The sequence below is a fragment of the Diuraphis noxia genome, unplaced genomic scaffold (genome assembly GCF_037042655.1).
Source record: "Diuraphis noxia isolate RWA-SAM2 unplaced genomic scaffold, SU_Dnox_SAM2 contig0001, whole genome shotgun sequence".
Lineage (NCBI taxonomy): Eukaryota > Metazoa > Arthropoda > Insecta > Hemiptera > Aphididae > Diuraphis > Diuraphis noxia.
In genome coordinates this window covers 70,132,380-70,158,281 of record NW_028301711.1, presented here as the reverse complement: position 1 = coordinate 70,158,281, position 25,902 = coordinate 70,132,380, and the positions used below count along the sequence as shown (strand labels likewise).

The 25,902-nt window shown below is 25.6% G+C and overlaps 1 protein-coding gene and 2 pseudogenes across 1 annotated transcript; 1 reads left to right on the top strand and 2 right to left on the bottom strand.

Annotated features, from left to right (window-relative positions):
• Positions 1–6,053: 6,053 nt before the first annotated feature.
• LOC149061512 (uncharacterized) lies at positions 6,054–24,243 on the bottom strand (annotated as a pseudogene).
• Positions 9,730–11,558, bottom strand: LOC149061514 (uncharacterized; annotated as a pseudogene).
• Positions 13,284–15,663, top strand: LOC149061513 (uncharacterized). Its single transcript, XM_089216580.1, has 3 exons — positions 13,284–13,523; positions 14,028–14,164; positions 15,509–15,663. Exons 1-3 carry the CDS (start codon positions 13,378–13,380, stop codon positions 15,544–15,546), a joined length of 321 nt encoding a protein of 106 aa, XP_089072706.1. The 5' UTR covers positions 13,284–13,377; the 3' UTR covers positions 15,547–15,663.
• Positions 24,244–25,902: the final 1,659 nt, after the last annotated feature.

Below are 25,902 nucleotides of genomic sequence, written 5' to 3'. Positions count from 1 at the left end.
AATCAAGAAAAACTATCGAAATTGCCAAAAATAAATAACTTTTTTTGTTCAACTTTTTCGACAGATTTAAAAAAAGGTAAGTACTATTAAGTAATATAGAAACAGTTAGATGGGACATGGGTATATAATAAGTTAATAAGTTACATCTTAGATAGATTATTAAGGTTAATAAGTGGGCATCTTTGTTATTATTTTTAACTTGTGAGAAATGGATATTTAACCTTTGGGTGTTCAGTTGGGAGCAATTATTAAAATAAAAGTAAAGTAAATAAAATAATTCGGGTTTACGGAAAAGAACTTTATTTAAATATTTAATAGTTTACGTGCCTTTAATCGGCGTTCGTCGGTGGCCGCACTATAACAACTGACTATCGGTACGACAAATATCTCCGAACGACGATCGCCTTATCTGACACGATAATTGCCGTGGACTTTCGGCATAGATATGGCGTTACAATAATACTCGTAATATATATATATATATATACACAAAAAAAAATTACCACACTTTTTTCTTAATAATCGTGTGTTTGTCCCTATGAAGTTACAGAATAAAATTTTATTTAAACTACACGAAATTCATCTTGGAATTTGTAAGACTGAAATGAGGGCACGCTCCTTGTTTTATTGGAAAGGTTTAGATAAAGATATCGAGAAATATGTTGCTAATTTTGCAGTATGTAGGTAATAAGTTTAGAAATGAGAATATTAAAGACCCTATGGGCTATGATATGTCAAGAAGTTTCTAATCTACCTTATGAGAAAGTTAGGTGTGATATTTTGGATCATGATTCATGGGAAAGATATTTACCTAGTATAAGTTGAATACTATTCTGGTTGGCTTAAGTTTAATTATTTATCTTCTAAAACCTCAAATAATATAATTAAAATACTAAAAGTTATTTTTTCGATACGTTGGATTCCAAAGCAACTTGTGGCAGATAATATTTATTTATTTATTTATTTTTTTTTTTTATTAATCAGAAAAAATAATACTTAACAAGATACATATTAAATAAAACATTAATTGATTTATCTTTCTCCTGTAAGCTTACGCTTCTGTTGGAGAAAGAGAGTTATAAAGTGGTAGAATTAATTACATAATATCATTTAAAAATAAATTTAACATTAAAAAATAAGAAATAATTATCAGAAACAAGTACACATAAAGGTAAAATATTACAACTAGGTAAAAATAAACATAAGAAGACATTTAACAATTACATTTATCATATTATTATTTTTTTTTTATATAGCATAATAATTTGTAACACTAGTACAAGTATTAAAGTTTTTCCATGTTAGTAAATAACCAATCAGAAACCAATTTTTTCGCATACTTAGGTGTTATACAAATTGTATTTTTTAATTCATTATTCATGGAGTTGAAGATAGTAGGACTTTGATAGTCCAGAAATCTTTGACCATATGAGGTATTTGTATATGCTACAGGAGCATTATATGCTCTGTTTATTCTCTTATCTTCTACTCTTTTTAAATTAAACCAAGTGTTTATATTTTTAATTACCCATAATATTGCTAATTTCTGGTAAATTAATTTAAAAGGCAAAACGTTTAGCTCTTTATAGTTATGTACAGTTGACCCTACTAAATCTATTTTACCCAGACATAGTCTTATTATTTTATTTTGCTGTAGTTGTAGCGGTTTTATTACATTCGCAGTTGCACCACCCCAAATCTTTACACCATATTGGAGAACAGCTTGATAAAAGGATATATATACTATTCTGATGAGGTGCTTAGGTAAAATTGACTGGAGTTTATAAAAATGATTCAATGAAATACGCAGGCGTTTAAGTAAATAATTAATGTGCAGATCCCATCTCAGGTGTTTATCAATAGTTATACCTAAATATCTGATACTTTGAACTCATTGAATTTTTTTACACGTATTTGTGTCAGCACACTTTTTAGCATTTTCACAAAAGTGAATTTTTAAATCACTTATAGGGATTTGAGTACTATTTATAGTGAACGTCATGTAAAAGGTCTTACTAGTATTCAATGACAATTTCCTATTTGTTAGACTACGCACAACTCTATTTGGCCCATTTGTTGCTTTGTCGTGAACAGATTTCCATGTCGTATGCTATTTAATTCTAATGAATTTCAGAATTTTGCGACTGATTGGGAATTTGTTATAACTACGTCAAGCCTTAGATACCCAAAAATTAAACGGACTTGCGGAGAAAGGTTTAAGTATTGCGAAATCAATACTAAAAATATCGGATGAAGGTAAAGTTGATAAACAATTAATGTTGTTAGAATATCGAAACAGTGCTATCATAGGCTCTAAGTTTTCCCCAGCACAACTTTTAATGAGTCGCACTTTAAGATCGAAAATTCCAATCTTAAACAATGCTCTACAGCCTATGGTTAGTAAATGATTATAAATTAGTACGTGAAAATAAAAATATGAAAACAAAACTATATTATGTTTAGAGATTTATTCTAAAACTTGGAAGCCAGCTAAAATCATCAATAAAACAATACGCCCAGATCATATGTTTTTAGTGATAACACGGGTAATAATAAACTACGAAATATTGTACATTTACGGCCTGCCGGTAAACAGATCAGGTATAATTTGAACAAAGATAATGTTGTTTCGAAGCCTAGTTGGATATGTAAGCGACGTGTTGTATTTTCAACTAAGCTTAATTTATAATTTGTATCATTATGTATTATTTCACTTTTGTAAACTCAATCTATAGGTAATCTGTTTTGTTTATATATAAAAAGGGAGATGTTACATAGCTATAATAGCTATGATACCTACCTGCTATCTACAATAACGGTTATGCAATTATGATGTATTAACGCATGTACTGCTATCGGTACTTTATACACAATAAAATCGGTATGCTTCTAGCACTCGAGTTTAGAACATGTATTTTTCACCTACACTCCTTATGAGATGCAACACATCATGCTAACAGTGTCGCATTGTACACTATTTTAGTCCGTGGGCCAATGCATTGGTCGGCAACTATGGACAGGGATGTTCCAGATATAATTATGGAGCTGGAACAGGAACTCTCTCTGATTACACCTCGAGAAGACAGCGGACAACGATTGTAACGGAACCATTGAATGATATAATAGTTGCGTTCCGGAAAAATGGGTAGGTAAATAATAGCTGATCAATATTGAATATTTATAGAATTAGAACCGTGGGAAATCACTAAATTCAATTTAAAATTGTTTAATGTAGGACAATTTTTTTCATTCACATTATATACCATAGTCGCATAGTTTCAGTTTCATAGCCTGAATTTTTAAATGGGGAGGGGGAGAACTGCAGTCTAGATAAACCAAAAATAAAAATAAAAAAATACCACCATTATGACAATTGGCAGTTTATACTTGTTATATGTATACATAACAGTTTAATAGTTAAATAAACATAGCATAGTTTAATAAACCATACTGTAATCAGTGTAATCATGTAATCAACAGAATTTAATATAATAATAACTATAATAAATACTAAATAGCATATATTATTTAATTCGTAACAAACTTAAAAATTTCAGTAAATGCAACTATGCATCTAATGAAAACTTAAACAATAAAAAATAATAAACAAGACTTTTACAAACAACAATAGCCAATAATAACAAAAATAATCATTTGAAGGAATATTTATATTGACTCTTCTCCAACTTAATTAAATCTTTGTTCTTTTTTACTGACTAAGAAAATTCAAAACAGTCTTCTTTATAATTAAAATAAATTAATTGTTCAGATTTTATGAGAGCTGTTGAACACTTATTTCTCTCAAAAATCCATAACAGAAAATACTCTTTCAGTAAATGCACTACTTAAGGGTAGTATTAATAAAAATAAACCTAACCGATAATAATAATGTAAATATACTATATCAACCATATTATTACACAATCAGTGGTTTGCACCTTATGAATTTTAAATCCAGTCAATCCATGGGGGGTCCAGGCCCGAAAACCCTCCCCTTGGGTACGCCCCTGTCATAGAGTCTATGATAATCTTCTATCACGTCGATAATAATATCATATTGACATATTGTGATAATAATATAAAGAACATTCAACATTTCAATGTCTATTTTTGTAAAATGTAGGAATTTAGGATTGTTCTACAAAAAGTGTAAAGCTTTGTAGGACGCGTAGGACAAATCTAAGTTCTAACAAATGTAGGACAGTCCTGCCCAATGTAGGACGGTTGGCAACCCTAGTAAATTCCATTGTCTAAATGTTATTTAGTGTATACTTATGTAGATAACAACAACACTAAAAAAAATGTGGTTAATGTTTTATTATATTAGGTGTCATTAATATAATGTCGTTAGTATGTCCAAGGTTGACAGACGTATTAAAATAGGTATGTGATTTACGAACTTTGGTAATTAATGACGAAATATTTTGATTGAAAACATACTGAGCTAATTAAACCCATATGAGTAACTACCACTTAAAATAGTTAAGCTCTATAGTATATCTAATTTTTATATTAGTGGGATTAGTTACAATATTTATGTATTACACATAAAAACAAAATTGTACATAATCAGAAACATGCACAATTATTTATTATCCATAGAACTATCAAAATTCAATCATTATTTGATTAAGTGAGTTAGTGATAGTGAGTTCCTCTATTTATTTAAAATTTTATTTAATTAGTAGCTACTTATACAAATAATAATGTTTTAAAAATATAAAAATATACCAGACAGATAGCCTATAAAAAGATTATTATCATGTATTATACTAAAAAGTAGATAATATTCAGTGTACTTCTGTAATTAAATAGATAGAAGTATAAAATGATGAAACCAATAATTACAAACATATTTAGGTGTAGAAAATCAGACACAATTAAAACATAGTAGGTACCTGGTATAAGAAATATTTTACTACCAACATTCCTAAACAATTACATCACAACAAATATACAAAAATGACACATCACCGCAGTAAGCTATTAACATTCTTCACTGTCTACGTTCTAAATTATGACCATGTTTGGGCATAAAGAAACAACACAATATGGGAAAGACTACACAACACCATTACAATTTGACGCAATCGAAAATAATTTCCAAAAAAAAAAAAAATAATAATGTCATATAATTTATCCTCCGTAATGTATGACTATATTATATTATAAAGCACTCCCAAAATGCATATCCCACTCGTTTCCAACAAATAACTTTTATTTAAGCAATGAAAATATCATAGATAAAAAAATTGTACAAAGAGAATTATAATATATTATATGAGCAATAAAATATTTAAAAAATGTTTTTAAAAACATAAAAAAAAATAATAAAAAAAGGTTTTTAAAACATATATAGCAATGTTTTGATGGCCGCTTTTCCATATAAAAAAAATGTTTAATTAACATTTTTAAATAAACAAAAAAGGTTTTTAATATATTTTTTAAAAACTTTCTAAATGTTTTTTAAACATATGCAGTTTAAAAATGCAGTGTTTTCAGCTTATTATAGGTAGGTACATATGTTAATTTTTTTTATACACACCCTATGTATATAGAATTGCAAGAAATTGTTTACTAAAAAAAAAAAAAATTATTAATTTATAATTCAATATTATGAAAGACACAAAAAAAATTAATTTTAAATAAAATGATAAAGAACCTTTATGGTTATAAGCATAATATCAATATGTATACAATTAATACAAAATAAAATAATAACATATATACTTAATAAAATATATATAATGTATACATAAGTACTATTATTATACTATAATAGGGTATACTTTAGTACTACTAAAAGAAAATAACAACTTTTAAGTATAATTATATAATAAAAACTGCAATAACTAAACTTGGATGTAACAAATAACAATATAAGTATATAATAAAATTTGTACCTATAATGTATACATAGGTATAATTATTTATATAAAAAAAACAATTTTTAAGTATGAAATAAAAATAATAATAACTGAACTTGGATGTAACGAATAGGTAACAATTAAACAATTGTAAATAAGACTATACATTAAAAAATGCTGGTTAGGTCAGATAGGCTGGTCAGATGTGGCAAGATCATCATCTATTGCTGCAGTAGTCTAAAGATAATTTAATGGCATTTCTATAATTAATAAATACAATCATATTAAAAAATGTATATTTAATTTAAATCTTATAATAATGTAAATAAAATAACTGAAAATGTATACCTTTTAATTCTGGTTTCGCTCTGAGCCATCCATGGGCTTATGATTTCTATAATACCAGCTTTTGTAGTGGTAGGAAATTTGTGTTATATTGCACCTAATAAAAAAGTATAAAACAATATAATATGACATAAAATAATGTACCTAATACAAAATATGAGATATACACATTTAATTTGGAAACAAGCTTCTCTACAATTTTGAACATTACATTATAAAAGTGTGTGATTTACTACGAGATTTATGAAACATTAATAACTCTATTCAAAATTATTCTTTATTACTGTTAGGGTCGTTCTTACAATATACGGTATTGTCAGTTAAATCAGTTAATGCTAACAGACTGATAACAGATTTTATTACCGGCAGAATTCCGGAGGTTATAAGAGTCCGACAACTTTAACTGGATATTGTAAGAATCAGCCTTAGAAAATTAACAATGTTGTGTGTAATTCAAGGATGTGAAACTTCTTAACAAATATTAAAATTGTAAATAATAAAATATAGTTGATATGAATATTGCCTACTTATTATAACTTTGTGAATTGGACTTGCTTCAAGACTTTTTTTTTTGCCCCTTCCAACTATAATCTGCTATAAATTCATCCAAAAACATTATTCTCATTGTCGATGTTGTCATTTTAGATAAACTCTTTATCCCACCATTGGTAAATGCAATTGTGCGAAAATTAGGAGTATTCGTGGTACGTACAACCAGGAAGTTGCGAAAATAAACAAATCTATGAGAACAGGATCTGGGACAAGTGATATATATATATAAGCCTAAATTACAATGGTTCTCATATGCCGACAGTTTTTTAAGAAAAAATATTGATCTAAATATGCAGACTGAATCAAACTTGGTGAGTTGATTATTTTATTAATTTGATTTGTGTACTTCATAGATAGGGAGAGTATTGTACCTTGGTCTTATAATTAATATCAGACAAAAAATTAGTATTAAGGTCTGAAAAAATTACATTCTTTCCAAAGTGGTATAAGAATGTACCTTGTACAAAATCATTAATTCTTAGGTTTAAAAAATTGAAAATAGGTTTAAAAATTTGTATCATCTACCTAAGTTTAAGTGGTTATATATTATCTATAATATACAAACTGGATTGGTTAGGTAATTCATAATATGTTTATTTTATTACATTATTCAAATATTTATACATTAATTATATTGATTAGGTATTAATATTATTATTTATTATATTAATTATATTAACTATACATTAATGATTATTCAACTTAAACTAATAATACTTTATTGAATCATATTGTACTGCCAGGGAACAGCCCCATCTCCCATAAAAAAATCAGCAAGTCCATCTCGCTTAAGACGAGCTCCTTGAATAAAGTTTCTCTCTTGTGTGGCGCATAATGGTAATAAGTTCTCAGAACTTTGACCAGTTCTCCAATCTCCAAATGATATGAATATTGCCTACTTATTATAACTTTGTGAATTGGACTTGCTTCAAGACTTTTTTTTTTGCCCCTTCCAACTATAATCTGCTATAAATTCATCCAAAAACATTATTATCATTGTCGATGTTGTCATTTTCGATAAACTCTTTATCCCACCATTGATAAATGCAATTGTGGACACCTATTAAGTTAATTGTACATTATTAATACATGGTCTAAAACATATTTTAAAATACAGAAAATATAATTTTATTAAAGGATATCACAAATTCACAACACTAACTTTTTTTTTTTTTTTGATTTTAAGTTTATTTGTGTATTATTGTAGCTAAAATAATTACAATGTTTTAGTAAAAATCCAAAGTTGAAAAAATTATTATTTATCAAGATAATGAGTTGATAGATTCAGAGATTTTGGCGCTATATATAGAGCCTATGGGTGACACAGATGAACACAAATTTTTTTAATAACTTACAATAGTATTTAATAATTTTGTTCTTCATAACCCTAAATATATCTATGTGCTTAAAATATTATATATATTGTTTTGTATACATATTATATAAGTACTTGTTTTTAGTATAGTGATGTTCTTTAATATAGGTAGGAATAATGAAATTATATTACTTAGGAGAGAATTTTTATTTAGGAACTATTTATATATATATATGTATTGTTTCAATTTATAAATTGGTTTCTAGTAATAATATAAACTAACCTTGGCTTATTAATTTAAAAGAATTTAGGTATGTACTATAATATTAAATCAAAATGTGTTATATAATTTAACTAACACATAAAATATTATTATGCATTAGTTAAAACTTTCATAAATAAAAAAAAAAAATATTAATTTAACTACTAGCTACTTTAAACATTTCATAATTACCAGTTTATGGAAATGTTCAATATCTTCAAGTTTTTTTTCTAACATTTTAAGACCATCTTCACTTTTTATTGGAAATACTACATTGTCCATTTCATAATTAGATACTACTACAGGTTTTTTATCATCGGTTGTATCCTTATTATCAATGAGATGATGTTTAATATAAGAAACAGTATTTCTTAATTTCATAATATTGGCTTCAATAATGGTACAATTAAAATTAATAACTTTAAAAATAATCAGTAAATAATTTAAGATTTTTAACTCACCAGAAATGAAACACAGGTCTGATGAAGAGCATCAGTGTTCGTTCTTACTATAACGTGTACCTATTAAAGGACATACAGACTTAGAAATCTTATCACTATCGACTGGAGTACTCATAATTGCACTAGAAATTGAGGTTGAAGTAGAAGGTGACAATGTTGATATTGAATTATATGTCCTCTTTGTAGCAGATTTCAACAATATAGGTGGAGGAGTAGGAAACTGACGATCAATGTTGGTTGGTCGTAAACTGGCTTGTGGTTCTAGGATTTCAGTAGAACTGGTCAGAGGATGTAGATCATTTTTATCCAGAGCAATATCCTCATTGCTACTACTAATTTCAAAAAGTAGCCTTGAAGAAGTTGTTTTATTTCGGCAACCTTTACCTCTCATTTCAAAATCTGACTCTAAATATGACTCAATTTTTTATTTGCTTTTATCATCATTTTGTATCCTCTTTCATAATCACCTATATAAGAATAAATAAATTTTGATATAGGTATTTTTTTCAAATATTATATGATATAGGTTAATAATAACTTGTTGGGGCATAAAAATAGCACTATAAAAAGTAGCCAATGATAATTTTGTAATTAATTGCACATTGCAGTAATAAGAAAACAATTTAATTGGTTATTAACACAATAAATTTATATTTTTTTTCTATTTTATTCTCGGCCTCAATTCATAAGCAAACATAAACAACCTTAAACTTAAAATAATATATATGTATATATGTAACTGAATACATAATCATTAAATTTACATCATTCAGCATTTAAGTTTTAAATTAAATTAACAAATATTTTACATGCTTTAGAAGTAATATTCTCCATCTTATTGTTCAGAAATCTAACACTTATAACCTAATATTAAAAGTACAAAATAAACTTATCCTAATAAATAATCTTTACATTTACAATAGGTATTTAACATAGATGAATTAAGGTAAGACAATATATGACTAATTTTTGTATGGGAAATATATATATATTTTAAGCAAATTTCTGAAACTGGCCACATTTTTAAGATGGATAAATGTTGAACAACATAAATTCCAAGTGATGAGCTATTACACGGCACTGAATAGTAATCTTCTTGTGATATAAATTTTTTACCAATGACAACTTCAGTTTTTAGTGACTTTGAATAAGCAAAGTTGTGCACCATTATAATATCACCATTTTTTGACCCACAGCAATTATCAGGTTTTGTTATTCTTAATTGAAAGTGTTGAAACATATGAATCTTGTATTGTGGTCCACAACAATTTGCTAGTAGAGGACCATCACAGTGAATATTTGATATTTTTGATAATGATGATTGCCGAGGAGTTTCAAAATAGTTTTCCAATAAAAAACATTCACCTAATAATCGATTACAAATTTGTTCAGCTGGTTTATTATATCCTCGCACCATTGATTAATTTTTTGCAAATAATTTCCAAATTGAAATGCAGATATTGTTTCTAAAGTAAAATTTGATGTTATTCCTGAATAGTGATCAGAGTCATCTACTATATGAATTAAACCGTGGAAATTATGAGTGATAAAGTCTTTATTATACAGATGAATAAAGTCTTCAACAAAATACCGTAGTAATGATCTGGCATAATTACACATCCACTATCTTTACACATTTTAGGTGATAATAATATAGTCACTGCAAAATTAAAAGTTGAAAAGTTCTCATATTTTTTACTAGTAAAAACAGATTTTAAGACAACTGGTCCTAAATATAGCAAAAATGTTCGAAATTCAGTAGCTTTCAAAACGAAGTAAATGTTTCAGTTCTCTTGGCTTCCTATTAATTTCAATAGGTACACATGAACGATATTCAACTAATAATGATTATAATCTAAGACAGAGTTGGATAGACAATTTGTGAGGAACATTTCCTGTACTCCATGTTAAAATCATAGTACGAGTTACTCCTAAATAAACAAGGTGCATTATATCTAAAACAAACGAGTTGTTAAAATGCAGTCATGGGATTTTTGTAAGTAACGTTTCAGTTTTTCTAAATTCTGTATCTGACCAATTATAAAAAGTTATACCCACTAAAAGACTTTATACCAAGAATGTCTGCCTTTGCAGGGGCATCACAACAGACAGCAACAACTTTTACTGGAATTGTTTTTCCACTTTGATGTAAAATACCATTCTCTGATAAATAATTGACTTCATTAACAAATTCTTCTAGGTAACAATCCATATCATGAGGTTTACCTTTACCAAAATATAAACCAATTGAGAACACTTTATTTTGTAGTTAATTTATATCTAAAATATATCCCAAATAAAATTGGTATCACTTGTATGTTTGAACTTTTAAAAATTGGAATACCATCTATATTAATTATTAGTTTGAAACTATGAATTAAATCTTGAAAAGTTCCAGAAATAATTCTTTTAAGTTGTTTTTCAAGTCCTATATGGATATATTTTCCAGGAAAAACTATTTTTGAACAAAATTTAGTCTTGGATATTTTCAATAATGTCCTAGAATCTCTTGGTAAAGCAGAGGTTAAAGCAGGACTCTTTGAATTTCAGAATCATCAACAAGGAGGGGGGAATAGTTAACTTTGGGAACTCCTGGCCTATAGCCTATAACGTACCTTTTTCACCACATACAAGTGTGTGGTTTTATCAATCCCCTCCTCTTCACTACTTTCTCAATCTATAATAACTTTATATATTTAGGTGAGAGCTGCGTCAGGACTCAGAACTACACCATACTGCGAATGATCACAATTCATTTTGACTGCAGTGTTCGTCCAATATTATTGTTACTCTTCTAGTCTTCTACCAGATAAATCTAACTATCTACTATATCCTACACGGACATTGTACCTCTAATAAGGTATGTTATACTTATTAAGTACTATCAACAGACTACTTATTGGTCTTATTGTTAGGTAATTTCAATGGTAAAATTTAATATAAAATTAATCAAGATACATATTGAATAAATATTTTTATTTATTGAGTTATATAGTTAAATATCTTATATTGTTGTATGTAAATATTTTTCACAAACAAAACATATAATATATTTATTTAGAAATAAAGATTTACATTCAATTAGTATGTACCTACTTATGTAAATTCTGATGGAAAATTACAGTTAAATTAGTTTTCAATTTTTAAATAACGTTAAATAATTTTATGTGCAGACTAACCTAACCTAACTTAAAATAAATAGAATGCAGTAGAAATATATTTCTTATATTCGTAGAATAAATTAACCTACCAACGGCCTAAAAATTATACAAGTATGAATAATAGGTACCTATCAACATAGGCTTTCATATATTGATACTTAGCATGATATTTTTTGTTACTTACCTATTAGTTGGTTTATTATTAATTAAAAAAAACTAGGTTTCAACAATTTAAATTTATATAACAAAAATCGTTCGATAATTTCATAAAAATTGCATAAGATATGCTATATTTGTGTGATAAAAAAATATTATTTTTAGTATTTAATTTATCAATAATATTAATTTATAAATGAATTTAACAATAATCAAGATCAAAAACGTATTAGTTTTATTCTGCAGGTTTTTAACATATTATAGTCACATCGTATAATGTTGTGTATTATTTCAGAAAATCATGAAGTTCAATTTGATTATTTTGGTACTGAGCTTGTGCGTTGACTTAATTCTTGGATCTATCGCTAATAATAGTTCGTACTGGGAAGCTCCGTTCAGGTTTTGTGGATCAAATCTCGCAGTTGAGCTCTCAATCATCTGCAAAGGCCGCTACAACGAAGACCCACGTGAATATAATTTTCTATAGTACCTTATTCTTAATTATAATAGTATCGTCTATTGGTCGAAATTAACCTATAAAGTTTATATTAATTGTAAAATCAACGAACTCTAGAATACAAAATTAGATACCTATCACACACACACAGTTAATTATCGGGGTTTGTGTTTCTTCTCATTTTTTATAAGTATGAAAAAATAAAACGAAAATTTCATAACTTAGTTAGATCATTTAAAATCTTTCTCAAAGACTGCGATGCCCCCCTCCCCCGCGGTTAAGGTTTCTAGCCACAGGAGTCATGATGGTGGTATAAGTCGTATCGATGATATCGATTATATCAATCCAATTCACTATCGAACAAATAGCGAATTAAATAATATCGTAAAACTAAGAATATAGTAAATATTATACATTTTGTTTTCAAAATCTATCGATTAATCGAAATAATCGATTATTTTGACACTATCGACTATCGAGTGTATCTTACTAAGATACGGAGAAATTTTGATTTATCATTATGGTCATAGCGTGCTGATGTAGATTTGACGAAATAAACATTATGTTTTCTCGTAATGCTCTAATATAATACATTAAGAACTAAAAAGCAAACTTTTTTTTAAATTTTTTAACATTTTAGGGGTTCTAATCTTCCCTTTCCTTGCTACTCCTTGTATATTTTAGTTTGTAATTAAAACAATTTAAAATTGAATAAAATGTAAAAGAAATATGGTAAATGGTAATCTGATGATCATGTTAACTTATTATAAGCATATTCTATTTAGTTAGATTTATTGAAAAATGTTTGTCTTTGCTAATGATTTACCTTTGTTTTCAGGAAGTCACTCGTTCAAATCTAAAAGGGCTATCGCTAATGAGTGTTGTAAAATAACTCCGTGCACCAGGAAATATTTGAAAGATCATTATTGCCTTCCTGAATCGAAATGGTGTGTAATAACATAAATAAAATATCTAAAATTGTAAACTTAAATTAACCATTCAACAAAATTTATATAAAAATAAACTTACGATAAATTCATAAACAAAGTTACAAACTTAACAGGTTAACTGCTACGTTATTTTTCAGTACATTGCCAAAAGCGCTACGTGTACCATTTTTGGTACACTTGTTGTTTTGCCAATATGTTTTTGCGTGCCTACTATGGTACACTTAAATACGATTTTAACACAGGAAAATATTTCGTAGCCCGCCAGACAAACAAATTTTCGACTAGCCCATTAATATCTTATAAATTAATTTGTTTAGGTAAAATTAGAATACGAATGGCAAATCAACCATGTACCAGAGATGGTACACATGGCGGTTAACCTGTTAATAATAAAAAATGTTCTAACTTAATTTTATAGAAATGTATCTATATAAGATTCTACTACATTTCAAATTACTTATGTAATTTTTTCAGTAACTAATTAATATGTATAAATTCCAGGGCTACAATTGCAACTACAACTTTAACTTCAACTTCTACTTCAACTACAACTACAACTCCAAAACCAAAACCGGGATTTACGTTTAAAATCCGAAAAACGGATTACACTAATATTTTATTTTATTATTTTGATCTACGTAAGTACCTACATACTTTAAATCGGAGTGTCCGAATTGGTTCTGAAATGCCCGAATTGGTTCCCGGGTTCTTTCAAAGGGTATATCCGAATTAGTTCCCGAGTTGTTAAAATTTTGGCTTAATAAATAATATATAACAAACATTTAAAAAAAATTAAAATCTTAATTTAAAAATATAAAATAAATACCTAATAATAAATATATGCGGTATATCGTTTTTTTTAATTCGTTTATTTTCTTTATAGTTATTATTTTCTATTATTGAGGTAAAAACTTATAACAAACATTTAAAAAAAATTTTAATCTACTGATTTCGTTATTTTTATATGTTCGGATGTGCGGAATAAAAGCAACTGTTGAATTTTCTGTGAAATGATTCACAGCAATTAGTAGTTCGTTCTATACTACTGGTATATTCAGCCCACATTGTTGGTGGAAGTGAGCTATCTTTTTCAATATAATTTTTAAAATATAATCGAAGAATTCACCAATTTTTTCATTTAAAATATTAATTATAATATTAAATATTTCATTTATATTATATTGTATTTTGCTTTTTCGTAAGTCTGTATCGGGAAGCAATTCGGACGTGTGCCGCCTACCTAGAATATCGGGAACCAATTCGGATGCAGCCTTAAAGGGCTCATGAGTGGCTTGTAAGGGTCTTGGAGTGCATTTGAATTCCTTGGAATTTGTTGAAATAGAACTAGATACTTAGACGTTATTGTGATTTCTTACAAAACTATTTATAAACAGTTCAATATAGTTTATTTTTAATAGTAAAAATAATTTAATTTTTTAAAATGACAATATTCTTATATCTTGACACCTTGTCCTAGAATTTAGGACACCTAACTACATTTTTACTTGTTCCATTTTAACTCAAATACCATTAAGTATGCTCTCGGATTCAACAAAATAAATTTTGACCTTTTTCGTTCAAATTCAAGTTTAGTTATGATACATTGAGTATATAGTTAGAATGAAAAATTTAGCTTATAAATATAAAACTCAAAACATACCTTCTAATGTTGTGTAAATAAAATGCTGCCCTACTGCACTTAAAGCTTCTTGTACTGGAGGGATTTAGATGCTTATAATTACCTTAATAAAAATATAGTGTGGTGGAATTGATGATATCATATTTTTTCACACAAACACACAAATAGGTTGAAATAAATTATCTACAAATGGCTCTAAGCGAGTATCATCGTATAAACATCTAATGTTCCATAATTTCAATATTACCCATCCAATGTATATAATCATAGCAATAAATACACTTAAATAGTATCCAAATCCACAAACTAAAAGTTGATTTAATAATTTGTCTCAATTTTTCAGTGATGCAAGTATTGGAATATCTTCAATTGGATAAGTAACAAGTACACCAAGCAACTGTCAACATTATATTGCAGCTTCAAAAATATATTTCAATCTTTTGTTATAATTAAATTATTAATATGATATACTATCATATATGAACTATCTATAGATATCCCAACATTTTATTTTTCAATTTTAAACATTATATTGCAATTTAATTTTTAGTGCAAAATAAAATAATAATAATATAATATGTATCAAATATTTAAATTAGTATGTATAAGAAAGTAAATATAGATTTAACAATTATAAATTAGTTTTTATTACCCAACTCAAATAATAATATAAGATTTATATTTTTATACATGATTTTCTGACTTATTATTTTTTATTTGTTTTGTTTATCATACACTAGTAATTTACATTCGATGTAATTGTTTGAGTTAGAATAATAATGATTATTAAAGAACAAAGAACTAAAATTGTACCACAAAATGTAATTTTAAGAAATCATAATATGTTTGATTGATTATTATTTTAATATAATAAAAATAAAATAATTTGTTCATTGGTTGGTTTAGGAAGCAATTTTACCATATTAGGTTGGTTAAATAAGATAATTTGAATAAAGCAAATTGAATTATGATTTTTAAACAACATTTTTATCTTATGACGTATATAAAACTAAACTAGAATATTTCAATATAGAACATTATATTTATATATATCTGTTTATACAAGCGACACTCTTCGCCGGTCTAAAGTTATGACTTAAGAGTCCAAAATTTTGAATATTTTGTAACTTCATACCTTGCTGGTGTGTTTAAATATTGAACATCACGGAAGTGAACGTTTTGGGTGGCCTACAATAATGTGTCTAGGGTGTTGAGTGTTTCAACTTCTTTACTTTTTATACTTTACATATGTACATCTTATGTAGTGTGCTAACATACCATAAAATGGCATTTGATGTGGTCATACCTTGTGATTTCTATTATGATAATATTATTTTAAATCTTACTTCTTAGTTAACATCAACCTTGGCTCACCAAGACACCAAATTATAATCATAGAATTTATATGATAAAACTGATAACCAATATGATAATGATTAATGACGTTACTTGTGGGTGTAGCATACTCTTAAAATATAGCAAAACAATACATTTAAAAAGTCTACATTCCTTCAATAGATTAGTTGTTTATTTATACTATAGTGGACTCCCTTTAATTAAATCTTCTAGCAGTCAGTTTTATTCAATTTTAGCATTGTTAAAAATTATCAACCATTATAACCGATAATATTGTATTTCCGATTGGTACTTATATTGACCATGACATCTTGTTTAAACAATTGTTTATAAGATATTAAAGTAATTGAAGCTAATAGTTTATACGAAAAAGATATTACTGTATGTGATATAGTAGGTACATTATGTATTAGGTAGTTCCTTTACTGTAAAACTGAACCATTTAATACAAACTAACTATCTATTGTTAATAATATTATAATTGTAAATTTTAATTTTTGTTTAATATTATATAGATTTATATAACTATTTTAATTGTACATGGATGAACTTGGTTGGTATGTAATTAAATTAATTTGATTAAAAAAAACCTTGGTACCTTTTTATGTTTTCAAATTCCAAAAATCAAAGTTTGTTTTCATTCCACATTTAAAATCAGAATTTTATTTTTAATGACATGATTACAAAATTGAAAAAGAGTTACCCAAAATATTTAAATTAGTACTTTCAATAAAACAACATAGGTACTACAAAAATGAAAAAATAACATGATTGGCATTGTTAGCTATATATAAATTAAACCTTCATTTAATTTGTTGCACTATATTACATTTTGTCAAGTAACTTATATATACATTTTTCATACCTACATAAGTAGTATAGATGTACCATTCCTGGCGCACTTTTATTTTTATCAGTAAAAGATCACAAAGAAAACAATGTGTAAAAAGATCAGACAATTGAAATGCAATAATTATTAAAATATTTTTCATAGAACTTATGATATTAATAATTGAAAATTGAAATGCAATAATTATTAAAATATTTTTCATAGAACTTATGATATTAATAATTGAAAATTTAAATGCAATATTTCCCCAAAAATATTTTTCACAAAAAATATGAAATTAATAATTAAAAATTGAATTGCAATAATTATTAAAATATTTTTTTTTTTTACAAAACTTATATTATTAATAATTAAAATTGAAATATAATAATTATTAAAAAGAAATTGAATACCTTAGTTAAAGGAATTGAAATGTATAATAAAACAATGGATACAACTATCAAAGATTTTAATAAATTACAAGAAAATGAAATGCAAAATGAAATAGAAAAATCAATATTAAATAATAAAATATTAGTTAAGTTTTGTAAATATGAATACTATATTACTAATAATAAAAATATTAAAATCATGAAATATAATCTAAATGCAATCCCTATTAAAGGAAATATTATAATCGTCGATAATGGACACAATATTTCTGGAAATGGAAAGCCTTATGCTTCTAAAATACTAGAATCACCAACTTGGCTCGAAATTTGTAAGATAACCAATGATATGATAATTACAACAGGTACTTTTTTATTCAAATATCTTCATGATATTTGTGTTTTTCAAGATTTAGGAAATATTAAAATTTGTTGTCTTGGCATGGGAGGTACAGATTCCGATCACAAATTGCTTAGAATATAACTAAATAATCATCATTTTTTAATAGAAATATTTCTATTAAAAATATCTTAATAAATTATATTTAAATAAATTTTTTATAATTGTCAATAAATTCTAAACATAAATGTCCACATATAGGTGGATCATCATAGTTTTGAAACTTGTCATTGTTATACCACAGATTATCATCACCTAAATAATTTAAAATTTCAGGAGGAGGAGTACTCGAAAATGAATCAAAATATATTTTATAATTTTTTATTTTTTTCCATGCAACCCAATGAGAACCATTTTGAGTAGAATTATTTAAATTAAATATCCCACATTCATTTAACCAAGGTTTTTCAGGTAATTCATTTATCATGAAACAACCTCTAAAATTTTTTATATTATTTCCAAATTTTATTATATCAAAATTACTTAACGGTTCGATATTTATATTTTTAACTTTACTCCAAAAAGTTGTATAACAACCTGGATAATTTTTAATGTTTTTTCTAAATGTTGATATATCGAAATTAATCATTTTTTCGATTTTTTTTTTTTATTTGTCTTCAATCCAGAACCTTTATTTTTTTATATCATTATTTTGGTATATTGAATCTGTTTCAATTAATATTTTTTCATAATTTTCAAAATCTTCTTTTGTATAAAATTCTGATTTTGTAACATCTGTATGAGTTAATAATCTCCACATACCTGGGGTTAGTATATGTTTTTTTCCATTTAAAATTATATCATCAAAGTCAAATATTATAGGGTATTTTCCGATCATGAATTCATCAGTTTTACTTATATAATATATTCCAAATGGATTAACACCTTTAGCTTCATTTGGTAAAGTTGGTAAATATTTTTGCGCATTTTCACCTAATATTATTATATTTTTAGGCATAGGAGATTTATTTGTTGTTATTAGTGGAGAACTTTTAGGTGTTTTCATATTATCTTGATCTTCTGTTAATTGTAATAATTCTGGATTACGAGGTTTATAAGGAGTAGGTATTATCATCTTTTGAATATCATTATCGGTTTTAATAGCAACCTCTTTAACATCATTAACAGATGATTCAACATTTGATAAGGCTTTTAATATTGGTTCATAATATTTTACTTTTTCTTCTGATGTATATTTATCGTTTAAAACTGTTTTTCTATAGTTATTTTGTAAATTTTTTTAAGATTAATTATTTTTTGGATATTTTTTGGTGTATATTCAACGTGCCCGAGAATAGGGGACGCGTTATTGTTGTCACCTTCATCTTCATCTTCATCTTTTTTTATAAAATTTAAATTTTTTTCGGATTGTTCTAAATCTGATTTTTTAAAAGTTTTTTGTAAATTTTGTCTAAGATGAATTAATTGTTTCATTTTGTCTGTTTCGTTTTCTAAGTTATTTCCTACCTTGGAATTGTTTTGATCTTCAAATGTTAAATTTTTTAAAATTTTTTTTTTGAATTCATTTTGAATTTGTTTGATATCCATTTATTAAATAAAAAAAAAATTTTATCGTTCATCAATACTTAAAATATCATTACCTTTATTGTCATAGATAACATTTTTTATTATGTCTATTGTTATGAAACCATATGTTTTTATTTTATTTTTTTTATCATATGTTTTACAATAAGTTCTAAAAATGTCTTTAAATTTGTCTAATGGTATAATTTTACTAATAAAATCGGACCATATTTTTTTAATATAATAATTTGATTGATTAAAAACAATTAAAACAGTTAAATTATTTCTTATTGTTTTTATATCTACTGAAGTATAACTTTGTGTTAAATAAATAACACTAATATTCTTTGATCTCGATCTTATAAAATATTCCATTATCAACTTTTGATCTTCTAAAAGAAAATCATCAATAACCACTACACTATTAGGTTCACAATCATCAACAGATATTATATCACCATCAGAAAAATGAATGTTTATAGAAGATATTTCATCAAATATTTTTTTTAATTTTTTATAAACTGGCTGATCAATATTTTTTGTAAAAATATATAGATTTTTATATGGAATCCAATAACTTATAATCATATTATACAACAAAGTTGTTTTACCACAGCCAGATGCTCCTACCACTAAAACTCGTGAAGGTATTTCAAATAAAGATTTTTCTTTACTATCATCTTCAATATATTTTTTTACCATTAATTTATCCATTTATATAAAAAAAAATATATATATTTGCTATTATAAATAATAATGTATAATATTTTTAAAAAATACGATCAATATATTGAAAGATCTCAATATAAAACTTTTTTACCTTTGAATAATTCACAACTTAATACACCTAATAAAACTACAATTTTTAGAATAGATAATATGGATGATTTTCTGAGCATTAAAGATGCAAAGTTTTATATTTATGGTAGATATTTGCAAAAAGATGGAAAAGATTATCCTAAAGATTCAAAAATACAACTAATTGATAATTTTCCTGCATTTTTATTTACTATAATTGAAGTTAAAAAACATGGTAAAGTCTTGGATGAAATCGAAAATCCAGGAGTTGCTAGTACAATTAAAGGTGTGTTAGATTTTTCTGTGGATCCAAACGGACCAATTATAAACTCAGGATTTTCAAGTAAATATAAAGGTGGAGGTCGTTTTAATGTAATGGGTAAGTTATCACAATTCGGATTAGGATGGTTTAAAGACCAAATATATCCTGTTTTCCAAGGTGATATGGAAATAAGTTTTACGAGAAATACAGATGATGATGCGTTAATAAAAAAAGTTGTTACAGGTACAGAAGATGGAAAAATTATTATTGATGAATTTACAATTAAAATTCCAATTTTAGAATACAATCCTATGTATAAAGTTTTATTGTTAAATGATTTAAAAACAATTTCTCAAGAAAAAAAATATATTTTTAATTTTAAATCATGGCAATGTATCGAAGAAAGAAATATATCAGGAAAAACTATAAAAATCGATTTAACAACTCAATATCGAAGTCTTAATAGTCCTTTGTTTGCGGGTGTGGTATTTCAAACAAACAAGTTAAATACTCAAGAACATGATCCTTGTGAATTTGATCATTGTAATGTGAAAAATTTTAGGTTTGAAATAAATGGAAGACGTTATCCTGAAGAAACTCAAGATTTAGATTTTAAGAATGAAAAATATTGTGAAGCTTATGATAGTTTAATGGATTATAAAAAAACTTTTCATAAAACTCATCAAGAACTTCCTTTGATGTATAATGATCCAAACGATTTTAAAACATTTAGAACAATATATCTTGTAAACATGACTAGACAACCAACAAATATTTCTGCAACTAAACAAAATATTATTTTACATGTGGATTTCAATGAAGATTTACCTAAAAGTACAATTTGTTATGTATTTTTCATCAGAAATGATGAATTTTTATTTGATATTGAAAAAGGAACAATTGAAGAATCTTTTACTAATTAAATTAGATAATAAATTTACACTTCTTTTAAGAGAATTATTTTCATGTCTTTCTGACAACAATAATAGTACTCCACCTCTTTCTGGAATAAATTTTTGTGTTTTCAATAGAAATATTTCTATTGAAAAATAATTTTAATATTTATTTTGTTTTTTTTAGTAGGAAATGAGGGGTGGGTGGGTCCAATACACCCAGCCCTTTCTTTCTATTGAAAAATAATTTTAATATTTATTTTGTTTTTCTTCAATTAGATCAAGATAAACAATAAAATCATCACCAAAATTAACAATATCACCATTTTGATCAAGAATACATATTTCTATCTTTTGAATTGTTCTTACATTTACTTGTCTGTACATTATTGAATTACATCTTATAAAAGGATTATTTGAATCATAATAAAAAACAAACAAAAGTTCCTCTTCGATAACTTTTTCATCAATAAATGAAACAGACTTTTCAATTATGTTGCAATGTACTTCTAATAATTGTTTATTTATATTATTATCTAATTTTTCAGAATCTCCTACATGTTTATATAAAAAATTATTATCAATCCCTAAACTTAATTTTAAATTTTCGTCTATCAAACAAGTATTTTTTGAAGTTAATTTAATAAAATTATTATCATTTAGTAATTTGATATTTGAAGGTAATATACTATTCAATTGATCAATTGAATAGTTACCTTCAATTTTAGTTTTATATATTTTATCAGATTTTTTTGTTTGGCTAAATATAACACCGTTTATATTTTTTAAAAAACATTGTGTATAAAAAATTGGTTTGTTTGATCCTGTTATTGTATATTCAATATCAGGACCTAGTTTCCATGAATCAGGCCATACCCTATTTATAGGGATTAAATATCCCATATAATCAAAACCTAAACAATTTGATAAATATTCATCAAAACTTAGACCGATTGAGGCTGTAATATTTAAAAAATCATCAATTAATTCAAGACTTATTTTAGGAAAATCATAACAATTCATTAAATTTTCAATTTCATTTATTGTGTATATTCCTATTGGAATTTCAATCTTCGGTATTTCACCATTTCTACCTAATCTAATTATACATTCTTGATCTATATTTATATATTTTTCTTCAGAAGTAGGACAATACATTAAAGTATTACCAACTAATGAAAAATCAAATTCTGTATTTTCAAATCCTAAATTTTTTTTAAATTTTTCATCTAATTTATAATAACAAGGAGATTCAATTTGAATTTTTTTATTATTATAAGATAAGAATACCGGTCCAATTAATTTATTTAAATATGAAATGCTATATATACCTTTTTTTATATATATTTCTCTATGTTCAATTTCTATTTTACAATCTGATTCAATATTAATCAAATTTAAACTTTTTAAATACATTGATTCGAGACCTATTTTGAATTTATTATTATCATTGAATTCTGGTTGTGGTAAATGAATATAACCATTTTTTTTTACTTTTATAAATACCATTTATAAAAGTTTATATATTTTTTTTTCTAATTTATTCAAAATCAATCAAATGCATTGATTTTCCTTTGTTTAATTTTTTCATTCCTTTATAAATAAGATTAAATTTTGTTTTCGAATTTTTATATAACGATATATTTTCATCTGTCATTTCATAATTATCTAAATATCTATTTGGTAAAAATACTCTAATTTTATTATCTAATACAACAGTTATTGTTTTACCATGCTCTGTATCAAAATATTCGAAAGAAGTCACCTCATATTTTTTTCCTTGTTCTAATGTATCTAATTTTACAAAATCATATTGAGTGTTGTCGCATTTATTTAAAGATGCTTTAAAATTTTCCATTTCTATTATTTATTATAATAAAAATAAAAATTTTTAAACATCGAAACATTAAAACATACATTTAAGCATAACAACATAACTATGTAAATCAATTAATTATGTTCACGTTGTCGTTGTTGATTTTCACGTTCACGTTCACGTTCACGTTCACGTTCACGTACACGTTCACGTTCACGTACACGTTCACGTTCATGTTCACGTTGTTCTATTATCTTTATTGTCACATTGCGGAAATAAAGCATATTCTTATGTTTCTTAAGTTTCTTGATTTCATGTTCATATTCTTCACACTGTTTTTTACGTAGTTCGATTTGAGATAATACCAGGTTAAATATATTATATTCATTATAATCACTATCACTATCATATTTACCATTTTCACGTAGACATTGTTTATTTTCATGTTTACATTCGATGATCAAATTAGTAGGTAATGAAAAAACAACATAACTACGTTGAATAATTACGTATAACTGTATAAGTATAAGATGAATAATTACGTATAATAATATTTACGTATAATAATAATAATATATAATATATCAACGTTTGTGTAGCTAGACTGATTATTTTTTTTAACATCCGGTATTGAATATCTTATCATATATATATATATATATATTATGAGGTTTTTATTTATCGAATTATTTAAATAGTGTTTAAATATCATTTATACATGTCCAAGTGTTGTAGCCTGGTCAGTTAATGCGTTTGTTTTAAATGTGTTCTTAGTAAGATCGTAATTAGTGGGGAATGTGTGGCGCCGCATATTCTCCTGCTAATTTAATCATGCTTTGAAGACGTTTACAGTAAATTGGATAGGTGTAGGCGCCCACCTATCTAGTTCTACTGAAAAACTGTAGTTGACGATCAACAACACTTGGATAATTTCTCCCTCCCACGATAGCTTTACAGATATCTGTAAAAGAGTTCCGGCCTCCTTTTTTCATAACGGGTATCTGTAAAGCTGGGAATGATTTTACCGATTTTTTGCATTTTTTTTCAGATTTTTTTTTTCAATTGAAAATATTTGTTATTATTATTATTATTAAATATTTTAAAGTCTGATAATTCATTTAATAATTGATATTATCAAGTCGGAACAGCACAGATATTATTTATATACTTATCTACACTATATACTAAAAGTTTACCCCTCACTTCATATTTTTGATTTAAGTATAACTCCGGTAATATTTATGTTAGAAAGTTCATTTTTGCTTTAAACATTTTTAATTTTAATTCTCTTTAAGTCCCCCTCATAGTCTGATAGTCTAAAATTATTTCCAAAGATTTTTTGAAAAATCAAATAAAAATTTTTGCAATATAAAATGAGCGATGAATTATTACAAACTATACATTGTCTTAAATGTAAAAAAAGAACAAAAAATTTAAATCCTATTAAAATACAAACAGTTAATGGTCGATGGAGAATTTCAACAAAATGTTTGGATTGTAAAACAAATAAAAGTAAATTTACAACATCATCTGAAATTGAACAACCCGTCACCAATAAATCTATAAATCAAAATATTTCAAATAATACAGACAAATTTTTATTAGCTAAAGAACTTCATAAACCAGTCAGATTAAGATTTCCTAAAAGAAGGATTATCACTAAAGGTATTGATGATCTATGGGCTGCTGATTTAGTTATAATGAGAAATTATTCAAATGAAAATAAAGGTTATTGTTATATAATTACTGTTATAGATACTTTTTTAAAATTTGTATGGGCATTACCACTCAAAAATAAAGATGGTATTAGTGTTTCAAAAACATTTGAAAAAATAATAAAACAATCTAAATCACAAAAACATCAACCACCAAAATCACTACATGTTGATAAAGGCTTGGAGTTTGTAAATAAACATTTTAAACAAACTTTGGAAAAATATAATATTCATATGTATCATACTCAAAACGAAGAAAAATCTGCAATTATTGAGCGATTTAATAGAACATTAAACAAAAAAATGAGAATAAAATTTGAAATGCAAAAATCTAAAAAATGGTTTAACATTTTACAATCTTTAATAGATGAATATAATTTTGATGATATACATAGATCTATTGGTATGAAACCTTGTGAAGTAAATAAATCTAACGAAGACCTTGTTCTACGCAAATTATTTTTTACAAAAAACAAACCTAAATTAAAAATAAAATTTAGCGTGGGTGATAGAGTCAGAATAAAAGCTTATAAAAAAACATTTGCTAATAAATATAGTAAAAATTGGACAACAGAAATATTTATAGTTAATGAAATTTTAAACACAAAGTCTATAACCTATAAAATTATAGATTTAAACAATAAAGAGGTTGAAGGGAGTTTTTATAACGAAGAGATGCAAAAAACAGAATTATGTAAGTTATTAACTTTAACCCGTAGAGGATCAATGTTAATAAATTACATAAATTCTAATAA

Excerpts from the sequence above, each read along its gene's own strand:
- LOC149061513 (XM_089216580.1), top strand. The coding sequence starts at position 13,378 with ATGTTTGTCTTTGCTAATGATTTACCTTTGTTTTCAGGAAGTCACTCG. Across the intron at positions 13,524-14,027 it reads TGCCTTCCTGAATCGAAATG|GGCTACAATTGCAACTACAA; the intron begins GTGTGTAATAAC and ends TATAAATTCCAG. Across the intron at positions 14,165-15,508 it reads ATTTTATTATTTTGATCTAC|TGATGCAAGTATTGGAATAT; the intron begins GTAAGTACCTAC and ends TCAATTTTTCAG.